Here is a 15,070-nt window from a genome sequence, read left to right on the forward strand (position 1 = left end):
TACAATATAGTAGTACAATAATATTTCGAGACGCGGTACGCAATGCTTATGCTAATCTTATAGTTAAGTTTTACATGGGTTATTTTGTTTTTACATTTTTTTTTACATTTGTTTTACATTTGCTCTTAATCTACACCATTGCTTCGTCGCAAACCTTTGGAGTTACGACGGGAAATTCTTTATTGCTCTTTGTTTCTCTTTTTCTTTATAATTACAATTATTATAACGGCAGCGATTACAATTATTATTAATCCGCTAAAGCTAATCGGATATACAAAATGGCTATTTCTGAGTATATACATATTTTCGTCTACCTGTTTGTTTACTTCGTCTTCTAATATGCTGAGTCTAGCGAGTTCGAGGGGATTCTTTATTATCGATTGTAACTTAATATTTTTTATCGATTAATTCCGCTGTCGCGCGGCATGAGTTTTAAATTGAAGTCTGGTAACTGTGCCTGTATATTTCGTCAGCAGTTGTCGCTGCGTTACTAATGTTATCTTTGTTAGCGTTGTTAGTTTAGTTGTTAGTTTACATTTTTTCCATAAATTTTTTCGATTACTTGGTACGGATCTATCCATGGTGCTTCTAATTTCTTTGACCGTCCTCGACGCACTGCTTCGTCGTGCAGGAAGACTTTATTACCTACTTTGAAAGTTTTGCTGTTAGTATTTTTGTTGGCATAGTTTTTCGCTTTTTGTTTCGCCTCACGGATTTTCTTCGCCAGCTTCTGTGTGGCTCGGAGTCGTTCCTTTAGTTCTTGCGCGTAGTTATCGTATGTGTAGTACGGCGCCGTCTGTGCCGTAGGTAGGCTTGCTCGGTGCCCGTACATTAGTTCGAACGGTGTATAACTCGTCGCGGTGTCGTATTGTAAGAATTAGAAGTAGTGATACTAGGCCGGTTCTAACCCAGGAGCTCCGAGCGGGGTGCGGGTGTGCGGGGTAACTCGGGGACGCGGGGGTAAAGGAGAGGGGGTAACTGGTAGGCACGGGGAAGGGGGAATGCTTTGTCGACAATCCTTTGGAATGTACTTTTGAGGGGGAAGGGAGGAGGGGGTCTTTTTTTGTCTAGGAAGAGCTGCTAGAAAAGATATTTTTTGTAGAAATTGACATAGGAAAAAAAGCGCCGTTATTCCGGCTGCAATAAATGTACGTGTCGCAACATTTCGAACAATCTCGAAAAATCCGTTATTCAATGAAAATAATGTATTAGTCGGTAAATGGACACTTTTCCTTAATTTTTTTCTTGTTTTTTTTAGTAATAAATACTGAATGTGCTCATTTCTATTTGATCAAGTTCTCACGTAGGAAACAATAAATTTTGATGGCGACGGAAAATGGGAAACTACAAAAAAGTGAACTATAGAAAAATGAAATGAATTCAATAAGAAAAAAAGATATTACCCTTTTTTTATTGATGTTTTTTATTGATTATACCAATAAATAATATCTTATTATAACTGAAATATTATTTTATTTTAAGATGGGAAATTTGTTTTGATTGAAATCATATTTTTAAACGTGAAAACGTTTTTATTCACATTTTTGTTACATCGTCTTTTTTTCATACATACTAAAAACTAAAGCTAACAATTCGCAATCGACGAGTTGATGCCTATCGAAGATATCGCTATCGCGTATCACGTATGGTACCTCCTCGGGATTTGTTATAATAGACGCAATGTTGGAGAATCGCGTATACTTTTCATCGATCGTTTCAACGAGTCTGTCTAATTGAGTGAACGTTATATCAATACATTCGGCGAGATTAAACATACGGCGTAGCGTCGATTCGACCATCATAATGCGTACGTTTGAAGATTCAAGACGTACGAGTGTAACGTTGTTCATCATACAAACTCGGACTGTTAACGGTCCGACGCTTATAAAATTGTCTTTGTAATTGTTTCGTAGCAATTTGTAGATATTCCATTGCTGCTCATGGAGTCCTTTCCATGTTTCGAGAGACAATATCAGCTCTTGTCCTCGATGATCTCCTAGGGCGATCTCTACGTAGCTCGGTGGACCAACATTGATTCCAATTTCCAGAAACTTGAAGCCCGTAGCCGTCAGGTTGTAACGTCTGCTCATCAAGCGCACCGCGCGAGGCTCCATCGAAATGCTGTGTAACAAGTACATAATATTGCGTAATGTTGCAAAAAGAAAAAAGAAAATGTCGAACTTACGCGTTACGTTCCTTCTTCGTTTCACCATCGTACAGTGCACTGCTTCCTTTGGCGGAGTACATTGTGTGTGGATCGTTCGTACAAACGAATGATGAAGAAGCGGAGTACGTTGCGTATGGTTCGTTTGTACAAACGAATGACGGAGGACTGATCGCACCCGCGTAAATTTTGACACGTCAGAGCGTGTTAAATCCCCCCTTCCTCTCATTTGAAAGATGGAGTGGACAAAAAATCCAATGACCTCGCTGAACGACAATACTCTATTATGATAGTATTTCGTGAATAGGCATGTTAGTGGCCAAGAAAAAGACAAAGAATCGTACAATTGCAAATCGAGAACGAGTTTACTGTTATAGTGTTTTATTATAAATTGTTATAAACTGTTTTATTATAAACTATTATAAATTAAAAGAAAAAAAGATTGCGTCATTATCAATTAATTATAAAATTTTTATTTCAAGAAAAAACCTAATCAGCTATAAAAAATATGTAAAGAGAAAAAAAGAAAAATGTGAATAAAAAGTTTCACGCTTCAATCATAACGCAATTTCTTTATCATCGATGAGTCGATCGAACGTTACATTGAAAAAAAATGTATAGGATCGTTGGAATATTAAGTAATCATCGATGTATATGAATAGCGGGGAAAAGAAATAAAAGAAAATATATTATATGTTATATATGTTTATTTAAGATTATCTGCCCACCAATTAAACAATTTAAATACATTTTGTAACGCGCAATTGGTATAATGATATCCACATCGTATAGAATTATCAGCATTTAGATTATTTAAAGAATCTATGTCTTCGTAATCCGCATCCAGGGTCTCGATGTACATGCGCTCTCGCTCATCGTCCAAAAGCAAATTCCGCAACCATTTTCGTTTTTCGTGTCCCTTGACATATATGACAGCATCATCGCCGTCATCGTCGTCGTTATCTTCTTTCGTACCATGCACAGCTTTCGTAATCAAACTTTTAGCTTCGCTGTACGGAATCGTTCCATCGTTCCATTGCAGTCTATGATGATGACGTATCACCCAGCGTGCGCGAGATTTGTCGGCACTTGCCAGGAAATGCCACGGTATAGGGCTTGCGAAAATGTAATGAGAGAGAACGGTCCGTTCTTTGAGAGCAGCAAACTCTTTTACGACAAACTGTCCTTCAACGAGGAAACCTTGCAGGTCTACGAACGTTGGCACAGACATGTCGAGAAGAAGACTGCGATCGATTTCGATGTATAGATTTTATTATCTCTCATATACCAGCGATGCTCTTAGGTGATCTTGCGTACAACATTGGTCAATGGGTTGTACTGAACCACGCGATCGTGTATAATGAGACAGTATGCGGTGGTATTCATCGGTACGTTCTCCTTAGTCTCAAATTCCAATCTCACATCCACGGTTGCGCTCTTGACTGATTCGTTTTGTCGAGAACAATCGATGATTACGAATGGACCGTAACGTAGAAAAGACGTGAGGGTAAGACTTGGCTCGAGATACTCGTATCCGTAGTAATTTTTGCAGAAACGCGCGTACGTTTCGTACAACACAGACCATCTGTTTTTTTCGAAATCCAGATTCATATCATCGTACGGATAACATTCTGAGTTCAGATAGAGTTTCACATTGGTCAAGTTGCAGTCGTCGAATCGGCTCGTGTTCTCGGCCATGATGTTCTTTCGGCCTGTTTGCAAAGCGAAGATGACATATCGCGGCTTCTCCAGCTGAGTAGCGGTCTTGATGGCCCACGAATGCTTGGTTGTACGCTGTAACAGCGGAATTCATACAGATCCCACGAGCGAAAAGCCATGCTCAAGTATCGTCCGCTCTCCAAAGTGCGCAGCATCGATAGTTTTGTTATCTCGTTCAATAACACGTGCGGCATTCGCCATTGTATCTTGAATAAGTCGATCACGGGATCCAATGCTGAATTTCCCATCAGGCAATTGTTGTCGTTACGCGATCGTATTAAGATCAACTCGTGACGAGCGTTGATTACCACGCGTCTGTAATCCTCGCAGAATCCCAACAGTACGTAGAGAGGTACGCAAAAGTTAAAATATCCATCCGCGTTGGTACGCGCATCCCAGCCAGCATTTCTCAGAATCACGCTTCTCTCGGATGACGTCGTTACGTAGTATTTGAGTGCGCTAGTTATGCCCACGTTTCTATTACGATCAATCTCCACGCCATCGAGCTCGTATCGAATCTCATCGAACATGAACGCCACAAAATTATTTCCCAACATCACATCAGATCCGTCGACAACATTTTTCTTCGTTAATTTTCCCTCGATATATAGAAAGCTTTCGTACGGCAATGTGTACAGATCCTGTTGCTGTATGGGTATTCTTATCTCATCACTGTACCCAAACGTTGTATTGGCGAACGGGTTATACGTATGAGTTTCAATCTTGAAGATGCGATCGTCGAAGATTGGCTCATCTTCGATGTTTAGAATGTCAGTCATCTCACAAGTTGCGCACCGCGAATCCTAAAGCTTGTAAAAATTTAACGTTCGATGCGTTGAGTTTCTTTCTCTTTTTGATGCAACCGGATGAGCGAGTATTGTCGATTGGTGTTTTCTTTATAAAAGATGCGTTATCTCTCTGAGCGTGCTTCGCTTCGTTCAACACGAGCATCCCAAATGTCGCGCTCACGTTATCGCCGTCGCCGTCGTACGTGCAATCTGATAGTGATCTCTTCTCCTCTGAAATCGAGCAATCGTCCGTTCTGGTCAACAATGCGTATCGTTAGCTCCGTAATGCTCCGTACGATGACTGGCAAGTAAATGATTTGCATCGGCCTTTCCGATATCTTATATCCTGGTGGCACGCTCGGCGAAAATTCATGTATCGTGTGCACACTTTTATCGTTGCTATATGCGCCCGCGGTCACGTTGCACTCTACACGGATAATGTTTATATTCATTATGTTGATTGACATGTCCGATTTATACCACTTTCGCGGTTGCAATATACGCTTTGACGAGAAACCAAGCAGCGATCCAATGTTATTGGGCTTGTTAAAGTTTATTCTGTAATCACATTTAATCTCACACCTCATCGTGTTGTAATTTGCGCGGAGCACTATCGGGTATTCACCAATGTCATCATCGCCGCGCGCGGTGTCACCGGCGTTACCATCGGATGTGTCGCGTCGCGGATGTTTTCGTAAAATCTCACGTTTCAAAAAATCATTTATGGCTTGCAGTTCGTACGACCCCTCGGGAATCGTAATTTCTGCGTCGTCTTTGTCAAAATAAAATTTGTTGTTCGAAACATTTACATTCGGTATCGTGTGATAAGTCTCCAAAATTGTTAGACCAAGCTCGTAGTCATCGTCGTTCAAATCTATGGCTGGAAAGTAGTTTGCCGCGAGAACGCTGCTCTTCCCGCTTACGTAAGCGTCAGCGACATGATGGAAAAGCGTTCAACGAATACTGAAACGTCGCGGCATTTTGTTAGACTTTATAAATTCATGCGCGTCGACCGTTTGGAGAAACCACAAACACAGCTGTCCGCAGACGCTCTGATCGTACGTCTGATAGGACGTTCGATTGTACTCTATCATAACATTGTCTCCGAAATATCGTACCAGTTCCTTCGGCGGTCGAAGATTACCGAAACTGTCGAAATATATAACACGATCGTTTCTCTTTGCGTATGCTACCCAATGAGTGCCGGGACCCATCGTGTCATCCAGATTTACGATACCGCTCTCTTTTCGACGCGCGCCGCTAATCGGTAATGCGTCACGCATGAAAACGCCTCTGAAGTATGGTACGCGCATACGCTTCGCCAGCTGGTCCAATTGTACGTTGGTAGTTACACCTATAGGTATTTTTATTGTCTCTTTGACGTTTTTTTTTTCTTTTTTTCTTTTTTCGCTGTTACACCTCGTCCGCCTTTGTACGGAGCGAGATATAATCCCCGTCCGTATTTGTACGGAGCGAGATACAATCCCTGTCCGCGCGTTTCCATTGCGCGATTGTGACGTTGTAGTTCCTCGAGCTGACGTTGTATGGCTTTCTTGTCGTTTACCGCTTTCGCCACGCTGGCCGCTCCGCCAATCATGGAACCGAGCGCGCCCAACATTGGCAGAATCGGTAATATGCCGCCTCGTTTCGCCGTTGGAAGTATTCGTTTTTTTTTTTGTTGGCTTTTTCCTTGTTTTCGTTTTCATACCCATGCCGATCTTGGTCTTGGCTTTCATCGCTGCCCAAACAGCTGTAGCGGCAGCTTTTTCGCCCAAATTCGAATCTCTCGCAATGACGCGTCCTAGGGCTTTATCGGCGAGTATCTTATCCGCCGCGTGTCTATCGGTGAGATCGTTGCTCCGAGAATACGCAATGTCGTGTTCACGGCACGCTGCGTCTAGTGGATTTATGCCCGTTTCACCTCTGGCTAATCGCTTTTTCAGCCGAGTACCCGGACCGCAAAACTGATAGCCGGGAATATGTAACTCGAAAGGAAGCGCATTTATCGCTCGATTGAGCAGTCCTCCAACGCAGCCTTTGTTCGTTGCTGCTGGCATATGTTACAATCCTTTATCTTCGGTGCGGGGCCGTCTATATGCGTGCGTTGCCACGATTGATTATAATGCTTGACGCAGCGACGATAGATTTGAACCTCCAAATCCGCCTTTATATGCTCCGGAAGTTTGTCCCACACGTGGTCGATATAGTCACCACATATGCGTAACAATATGATCTTCGGTATATATTGCAACTGTTCAGCGCGCAAATTCCAAATATCAAATAGATACGATAGCGCGAGATACATTTTTGCTACTAAGCGAATCGCGGTTTCGCGCGCCTATAAATAGGCGTTCAATCAAAGCCTAGATAACGCAGTGTGAACATGAAATTCGTGCGGTACCCGCAGACGATACACGTTGTGAACTACGACGAGAAAGCGCAAATGATGGGAGACATCGCGACAAAGCGCAAGCATGGTGAAATACTACCGAGTACTATACGCGCCATTATTTGCGGTCCATCGAATTGCGGTAAAACCAACGTTCTCATAAGTTTGCTCGAGAGTCCGCACGGTGTACGTTTCGAGAACGTGTACGTGTATTCAAAGTCATTGCAACAACCAAAATATCGATATCTCGAAACTTTGTTGGCATCGATCGACGAAATCGGCTATTTTACGTTTTCCAACAACAGTGACGTCATCCCACCGAGCGAGGCACGTCCCAATTCGATCTTCGTCTTCGACGACATTGCATGTGATAAGCAAGATGTGATGAGAGAGTATTTCTCGATGGGTCGCCACTCGAACGTCGACTGTTTCTATCTCTGTCAGACGTATGCGAAGATACCTAAACATCTGATACGCGACAATGCGAACTTGCTGATTTTATTTAAACAGGATGGTACCAACTTGAAACATGTTTACAACGATCATGTGAATACTGACATGTCGTATGATGAATTCTGTGCGTTATGTCGCGATTGTTGGCGGCGCGAGTACGGATTCCTAGTGATAGACAAAGACAGTCCGCTTGTCAACGGGCGGTACAGAAAAGAATTTAACATGTTCGTGGTACCATAATGTGGTTAGTCGATGTTGATACGTCAATTAGACAACATGAATAACATCAAAGATCGCGAGAAAATAGCAAAACAGATTGCGAAAACGAGCGATTCGATTCGCAAAAAATATCGCGCTTTGAAAACTGGTAAAATAGATGAAGATGTAGCGTTGGAGAGACGCTTCAAACCCATCGTCGAACCTCTAAAACAGATTGTCGAGGAAACACATCCAATTAAAAAAGTAGCCAATGTTGCAAAGGATATCAGTATTAAGAAAAAAAAGAAACGTGAAGACAGCGATGACGATGACGATACTACTACTACTACTACTACTACTACTAACAGGGATTCGTATTGGACGGATGTTGGATGGTTGAAATTATCGCCGCAATCTAAAAAGCGTACAAAACAATTGAATACTGCGTCAGATTCATTCACGTTCGATTCTACATCGATAGAACCATCAAAAGAACTACCGAAAATACCGCTATTCGTGCGAAATGAAAATATTTTTGAAACAAAAGACGTTAGTGAACCATCACTCGAAACAACTATCAAACAGAATCTGCAAACGCATGGAAGTCGTGAGACGCTTCATGGTCAGCTAGGACCATTGGGACGAAAGTACGTGGGCCTTCTTCTCGGTGACGACATAGATAAAGCGATCGATAATGTGTACGGTATCTATTTCGACAAAAGTGGTACAATGTTCGGTGACAAAAAGTTTGACGTTGACAAAAATGACTCCATAATCATAGACAATGTGAGATACAATGGTACACCAGGATTATACGAATTGATCTTCAAAAGACTTCCCGATGAAGCTATATTTACCGAAGATGACAAACAAACGTATAAAAATATACTATTAACAACGAATGCTCATAGACGTGGTCACAGCGCCCATAATCCCATCATGGGCAACAAGGGATACAAGTACATTAATATCATTGCTCCGCTCGTATCTACATATAAAAGAAGCAGTAAAAAGGGTGCAGGCATGAATAATATACCATCCACCATGAAGTTAAATGACAACAAGATCGATTACGTGCATTGGGACGATCCCAACGAACTGGTGGATCGACTTCGATTACTCGACGCTTCGCACCGAGCTGGTCACAACGCTCACGACAACGAGATGCTGTCGATCATCGAGGAACTTCGCGAAGCCGGCATTATTATAAATTAAATCGCGTGTCGATGAAACGAGCCAGTTGATTGACGTCAGTGAGGAAAAAAAACTTTAATTGTAATATATCTTATTTACACGCATTAATATCAAACATCGTTGAAACATGAGATCGTCAAAATCTGATGGACGTGAAAAAAATATTAACTCCGTAAGGCGACGACTCGTCGAAGAATTGCACGCTCCAGCCAGAAGAAATTTTCCACGAAGACGTGTCATAATTCGAGGATACGACGATCTGTGGCAAGCTGACATCGTCGAGATGCGTCCATATTCGAATTTCAACAGAGGTCATCATTACATACTCACCGTTATCGATGCGTTGAGCAAATATGCCTGGGCCGTACCGCTTAAGAGCAAGATCGGAAGCGAGACAGCTAACGCTATCGCCGAGATAATTCGAGAGAGCGGAAGATGCCCGAGAAATTTGCAAACGGATATGGGGAAGGAGTTTTACAACGCCGATGTGCAGAAACTCTTGAAAAAACATAGCGTTAATCATTATTCCACGTATTCGATATTGAAGGCATCGATCGTCGAACGGTTCAATCGCACACTTAAAAACGACATGTGGAAGATGTTTACACTTAATGGTACTTACAAGTGGGTCGACGCGCTGCCACGTCTCGTGTTAGATTACAACGCGCGCAAACATCGCACTATTGGCATGCGACCCATTGACGTAACTCCCGCGATCGCTAAAAAACTCTTGGGCACGGTGTACAGCGCGATAAAGATCGCAGGTCCAGCAAAATTCAAAGTAGGCGAATCGGTACGCGTGAGCAAGTACAAGACAGTTTTCGAAAAAGGTTACACGCCAAATTGGACCACCGAGGTGTTTAAGATCGTTAAAGTGCAGCGTACTAATCCCGTAACCTATCTACTCGAAGACTATCGCGGAGAATTCATTGCTGGAGCGTTCTACGAGCACGAGTTGCATCGCGCGACTCATCCGGACGTGTATCTCGTGGAGAAAGTACTGCGTAGGAAAGGAGATAAGGTTTACGTCAAGTGGTTGGGATTTGATGGGTCACACAATTCTTGGATACACAAAAATAATGTGATTTAATTCATTTATTGTAAACAAATATAAAAATATTTATATAAAAAAATATTTACATAAAAATATATACAACAAGTCTTATTTTTTCTTCCATTACATTTTCATAAAGAAACTATACTGATGGACTAACTACGATGACCTTAAGATATAAAATGTATAAAACTACGGGAAATACGTACATATAAACTACAAGTACATATAAATTACAAGTACATATAAACTACAAGTACATATAAACTACAAGTACATATAAACTATAAGAAATACATACATATGTATATGCATACGTACATATGTGCATAAACTACAAGTATGTATATACATACGTACATAAATACATATGTACATATGTACATACATACATACATATGTACATATGTACATAAACTACAAGTATGTATATACATACGTACACACGTACATAAATACATACGTACACACGTACATAAATACATACGTACATATGTACATAAATACATACGTACATATGTACATACATAATGTACGTACATATGTATGTGCATACGTACATATATATGTACGTACATTACATACTGTACATATGTACATACGTACATATGTACATACATACGTACATATGTATGTGCATACGTACATATGTATGTGCATACGTACATATATATGTACGTACATTACATACTGTACATACTGTACATATGTACATACGTACATATGTACATACGTACATAAATACATACGTACATATGTACATACATAAATACATACGTACATATGTACATAAACTACAAATATGTATATACGTACACACGTACATAAATACATATATATGTACATTACATACTGTACATTACATACATACATATGTACATATGTTGTATATATAAACTATAAGAAATACGTATATATGTACATATATATGTATAAAACTATATATAAAAAATACATGTATATTACAAAGGTATTCGCCAATGTCCCCATGGTAACGTTTCCGTCGAATCCGGTATGATGTATCGTTTGTCATCGTATGGACTCAGAGCAATTTTTGATTCGGATATCGTATATACTTGGTGTAACTTGGATCTTATACATGACTGGCGACGAGTCATTTCGATCTCTTCATTCAAACACCGTGTATAATCATCGAACGTTATTGTTCGCGCTACGACGTTATTTTTTACACCTTTCGCCTTTTTGATGTCCTTTTTACCATCCACTCTCATCGCATACATTTTCGCTCTGAGTCCAACAAATTCCGTCATAATCGCACCGTTATTTTCGTCCTTCATTAGGCCGGGTACTTTTTTATTCACGAGAGACATACCATATGCGTTGTCCGCCGGATAATCGCTTGTATCGAATCTAGCGATATCACGTTTCATCGTCTCGTACACATCATCACATTCAATGTGATATACAAGACTGTCTGTGTCGGTGTACATGATTTTACATTTGTCGCGATACAGCGGTAACATATATTCGTGGTGAAATTCATACAAGCAGATTTTTGATATATCGAGTATACACATACCCACATAAATCGGCTTGTTGAATTTTACCTCGAGTTTACGCAGTTCGACGGCGATTAAATTTTCCGCAAAGACGCTGCGGCTGTGGAAATTTGGTTTCGCGATCATTGCCTCCGCACCGTATCGTCCGTCCCATTTCGTTATCAATTTTACATCCACGTGATTCCGGACATTTTCCATCGTTTTACCGAATACCGCGTTGTTCATTAATTTGTATAAATTTTTTTCGAAATCGTTTTTCGCGCACATTCTAAACTGTGTATTAAGTTCGATGTAATCGCGGAGCCAGGTGGATTGAACGAATTGTAGTACGCGGTGTATCTTTGCGATACGAAGACCGTGGCGCGTACATTGCTGCAGGTTACGATAGTGGATGACATATCGCTTTTTGTCATATAGCGTCGCGAGAAGTTTATTCTGTCGCGTGCCGGGTGGTTTATCGCGCGTCGGACAGAAAGGTAAGTCGGTGTGTCGATCGTGCAGATGATGCGGATACTCGAGATCGACCTCGAGAATATAACCCGTAGGCGAATCCGGAGCGATCGCGCTCACATCAAAGTTCGCGATGTCTTCAACCCATCGAAATTTGGCATAGGGCAGCGGTTGACACATCGCCCATCCGTATAAATTGTTCACGTCGTAGTACATCAAATACGACGACGGTTTCGACGGGTCGTACGAACGCATGTACTTGTTATTGGCCTGCGTGTATCTGTTGGAACATTGACTGAGGCCGCCGCGTATACCGCGCTCGATAAACATAACCATATCGATGTCGGTGAGCAACTCAAATTTTACACGCGTATGTTTCAGCATGGCGTCCCACGTGAAACCTGGCAATGTGTAGTAATGAGCGGGATCGAGACTGTAACTTTTGATACAATTTTCACGGAAATTTTCAAAAACGTCGGCCAATAACAAGACATCAGTCTTCAAATATAGATCGCTATATTCGCCTAAGGTTTCAATAGAGAACCGCTGCCAGATGTTCACGGCGTGCGCGTAATCATTCTCCGACACTGTGTCACCGGTTAACGAACTATAAAATGATTCGCGCGATGGTAGGCGCGTGTCCTGCAGCTTGTCCGCATGATCCACATATTCATAAGGAAAGACACCTTTACGCGTCAACAAATCAAAATCCTCGTTCGATAACGTGGAAAATTCGGAATGTAAAATTTTCAATTTCTCTCTACTTAAAAAAGATGTCAATTTATCGAGACTGGTACTCAAAAATTTGTACGAATCGATGAATCGTAATTGTACACAATTTTGCGAATCTGATCTATCTTTGACATGTTTAGTGAATGAAATGTATTTTTCCTTTGTTATCGGCAGCACGTCAATTTTGCCTTCGTATGCCGTAGCTATTTCTGTGATAACAAAGTGCGCGTCATAACCGGATAAATTGTGAAAGACTACAGGAATGCAATATGATTTTTTATAGTTTAGATTGCAATTCGAATGTGCGGGTCCTCGGTAACGACCGGTAAGGTGGCAATGATCACGTACCCGCGTGTCGTCCGACGCAAATGATTTCTCACAAATGTGACAACGCGTTGCGCTACGGTATGTCTCCCACTGATCTCTCGATAATGTTTCCATAGGGACATTCGCGGATAACAAAATTTTTATTTGATGCGCCAAATTTTCGAGTTGTTGAACGAACCATGCAACGCAGTCTTCGCCGCGACGAAATTGATACGTCGATAACGCATTGTCGTACGAGCATCGCACATAATATCCTACGCTAAATACTTTGTGTTGTTGTTGTTGATATGTGTACGACGTGTTTTCTCTTTGCGGCTCCATCCTTCGCAGTATGCACTCAAGATCTGCGTAGACGATGAATGGAAGTCGTTCTTTGTTGCAGTAGTTTTTGAAGTTGAGCCACTTGTCGTCCTCATTCGGCAGTCGGATGGCGCAATCGTTCATCCGTTCGCAATCCACCGTATGCGATTCCAATTTCTCAGATGACTTAAAATAATGTAAACATCTGCAAACGGAAAACATATTTTTTTAGTATTTTTAGCATTTAAATTAACAATTATAAAATATTTTACATATTTTGTTAAAAAAATGTGCATACGTACCGATCACAAAAGTATTTCTTGTGTTCTTTTTTACTTAGTTGCGAGCTCACAAGACGGGATAAGTTTTTGATGTACGCGAAGTGTCCATTATCGTCGCGCGGATCCTGCATGTACAACAAATTTGCATGTTTCTCCATTTTCTTTGTTGTCAGATGTATTGGGAGAATCTCCTTTTTCTTGATACCGTAGACGTTGATAGAGATTTCGTTGAGATGTTCGAACTTTTTAATTTGATTCAACGTCATCGGAAACGTAATGTCTTGGAGATTTAACACCGTCGTATAATGTGGATACGATGATTCCCGATTTGTATGCCTTTCGACCGGATGCAAGGCCGCGACCACTGACCATGCGAAACACGCATTATCCGTTGACTGCACGTTAATTACCGCTCTCTTTAACATAATTTCCCGCGGTAACTCGATGTAACACCCCGCGTGCATGGGATTATATTTATTAACATTAATTGTTAAATTTAATATACGTGATAGCGCCCATCCACTGTCGCGTTCTTGAAATTCTTCGAGCGATGCCAACGTAGGTTCAATGATGTGCTGCTCGTACCACTCATCCACATTTGACACTCGAAAGAGTTCACTATTCTTAGTGTTTATACTTTTATTGGCGCGTTTATCGCCCGTCACAAACTCGCCGTTGAACGCGGTGTTCACTTTTACATTATCGTGTCTTTCTATAATGTCTCGCACTCGTTCGAGCACTACACCACCGGCATCTTCCAAAAATCGTCGCGGCTCGATATAGTTCACGTTGATCACCGCACCAGTCAATATACGGCTTTCAAACGCCGTATCAATCTCGCGCCAAACGAGAGATCCATTGTCTCTACTGGTGCTCGCGTACTCGCCACCAACGTGCACGAAACGTCTTTCTAATTGTACCTTTGCACCCGCGAGTCGTGCGATCCTCGCCACCACAGATTGTCTATTTGCAACGGTGAGTCGAGGACGCTTAACACGACTAAGTTCTTCGAGTTGTTCGATACACTCATCGCATTGTTGCAGCCACGCGAAACACTCCACCAAAGTAGCGACCTGGCTGCATTGTTCTAGCAGCTCGCGTTCCACTCGCTCGAGATGTTCCATTTTTTTTTTTTTTTATATTGCGTCCCACGAAGCACTTGCACTTGCACTTGCACGTGATTTGTCCACAATATCGTCTTTTTTTTTTTTACGCGGTGCAAATTGGGCACATATTGCATGGCATTATCATACAGACGGACTGTTGGCAATTGGAGCAAAATCGGCTGTTTAGCGCATTGAGAGTATCTATCTCGTGCTTCCTAACGGCATACAATACTCCAATATCAGTGTCCGCCAGACGAACCATGCATTCAGCACACAGAGTTAGTGCACCACCCGTTGAATAATAAAATTGTATTGAACAATACTTTTTATTATTATTCAACGCAAGGAGTTCCGAATGCGTAACAATTTTTTCTGCATAATCCGTTAGCTCTTCA

General features: G+C 41.4%; 6 protein-coding genes and 1 pseudogene across 6 annotated transcripts; 1 reads left to right on the plus strand and 6 right to left on the minus strand.

Moving 5' to 3' along the window:
- Positions 1–1,107: 1,107 nt before the first annotated feature.
- On the minus strand, positions 1,108–2,821 carry LOC148934653 (uncharacterized). The gene is made up of 2 exons (XM_089084480.1): positions 2,186–2,821; positions 1,108–2,121 (listed from the first exon to the last, which is right to left on the minus strand). The coding sequence occupies exons 1-2, from the start codon at positions 2,245–2,247 to the stop codon at positions 1,548–1,550; spliced, it is 636 nt and encodes a 211-aa protein (XP_088940606.1). The 5' UTR covers positions 2,248–2,821; the 3' UTR covers positions 1,108–1,547.
- Positions 2,822–2,867: 46 nt separating this feature from the next.
- On the minus strand, positions 2,868–3,399 carry LOC148934654 (uncharacterized). Its single transcript, XM_089084479.1, has one exon. The coding sequence runs from the start codon at positions 3,393–3,395 to the stop codon at positions 2,871–2,873; it is 525 nt and encodes a 174-aa protein (XP_088940605.1). The 5' UTR covers positions 3,396–3,399; the 3' UTR covers positions 2,868–2,870.
- A 237-nt stretch (positions 3,400–3,636) lies between these two features.
- On the minus strand, positions 3,637–4,662 carry LOC148934655 (uncharacterized; annotated as a pseudogene).
- A 12-nt stretch (positions 4,663–4,674) lies between these two features.
- Positions 4,675–7,630, minus strand: LOC148934656 (uncharacterized). The gene has a single exon (XM_089084478.1). It carries the CDS (start codon positions 6,726–6,728, stop codon positions 5,625–5,627), a length of 1,104 nt encoding a protein of 367 aa, XP_088940604.1. The 5' UTR covers positions 6,729–7,630; the 3' UTR covers positions 4,675–5,624.
- Positions 7,631–7,765: 135 nt separating this feature from the next.
- On the plus strand, positions 7,766–8,930 carry LOC148934657 (uncharacterized). The gene has a single exon (XM_089084476.1). The coding sequence runs from the start codon at positions 7,766–7,768 to the stop codon at positions 8,924–8,926; it is 1,161 nt and encodes a 386-aa protein (XP_088940602.1). The 3' UTR covers positions 8,927–8,930.
- Positions 8,931–10,144: 1,214 nt separating this feature from the next.
- On the minus strand, positions 10,145–13,510 carry LOC148934658 (uncharacterized). The gene has a single exon (XM_089084493.1). The coding sequence runs from the start codon at positions 13,508–13,510 to the stop codon at positions 10,922–10,924; it is 2,589 nt and encodes an 862-aa protein (XP_088940619.1). The 3' UTR covers positions 10,145–10,921.
- Positions 13,511–13,568: 58 nt separating this feature from the next.
- Positions 13,569–14,699, minus strand: LOC148934659 (uncharacterized). The gene has a single exon (XM_089084494.1). It carries the CDS (start codon positions 14,691–14,693, stop codon positions 13,569–13,571), a length of 1,125 nt encoding a protein of 374 aa, XP_088940620.1. The 5' UTR covers positions 14,694–14,699.
- Positions 14,700–15,070: the final 371 nt, after the last annotated feature.

Source organism: Pogonomyrmex barbatus, unplaced genomic scaffold, assembly GCF_055798465.1.
Source record: "Pogonomyrmex barbatus isolate J1 unplaced genomic scaffold, ASM5579846v1 scaffold9, whole genome shotgun sequence".
Taxonomy (NCBI): Eukaryota; Metazoa; Arthropoda; class Insecta; order Hymenoptera; family Formicidae; genus Pogonomyrmex; species Pogonomyrmex barbatus.

What these genes read in the sequence shown, in the direction of transcription:
- LOC148934653 (XM_089084480.1), bottom strand. Translation starts at nt 2,247, where the DNA reads ATGTACTCCGCCAAAGGAAGCAGTGCACTGTACGATGGTGAAACGAAG. An exon ending in ACGAAGAAGGAACGTAACGC is followed by an intron (nt 2,122 to 2,185) that starts GTAAGTTCGACA and finishes CTTGTTACACAG; the next exon opens with CATTTCGATGGAGCCTCGCG.
- LOC148934654 (XM_089084479.1), bottom strand. Translation starts at nt 3,395, where the DNA reads ATGTCTGTGCCAACGTTCGTAGACCTGCAAGGTTTCCTCGTTGAAGGA.
- LOC148934656 (XM_089084478.1), bottom strand. Translation starts at nt 6,728, where the DNA reads ATGCCAGCAGCAACGAACAAAGGCTGCGTTGGAGGACTGCTCAATCGA.
- LOC148934657 (XM_089084476.1), top strand. Translation starts at nt 7,766, where the DNA reads ATGTTGATACGTCAATTAGACAACATGAATAACATCAAAGATCGCGAG.
- LOC148934658 (XM_089084493.1), bottom strand. Translation starts at nt 13,510, where the DNA reads ATGTTTTCCGTTTGCAGATGTTTACATTATTTTAAGTCATCTGAGAAA.
- LOC148934659 (XM_089084494.1), bottom strand. Translation starts at nt 14,693, where the DNA reads ATGGAACATCTCGAGCGAGTGGAACGCGAGCTGCTAGAACAATGCAGC.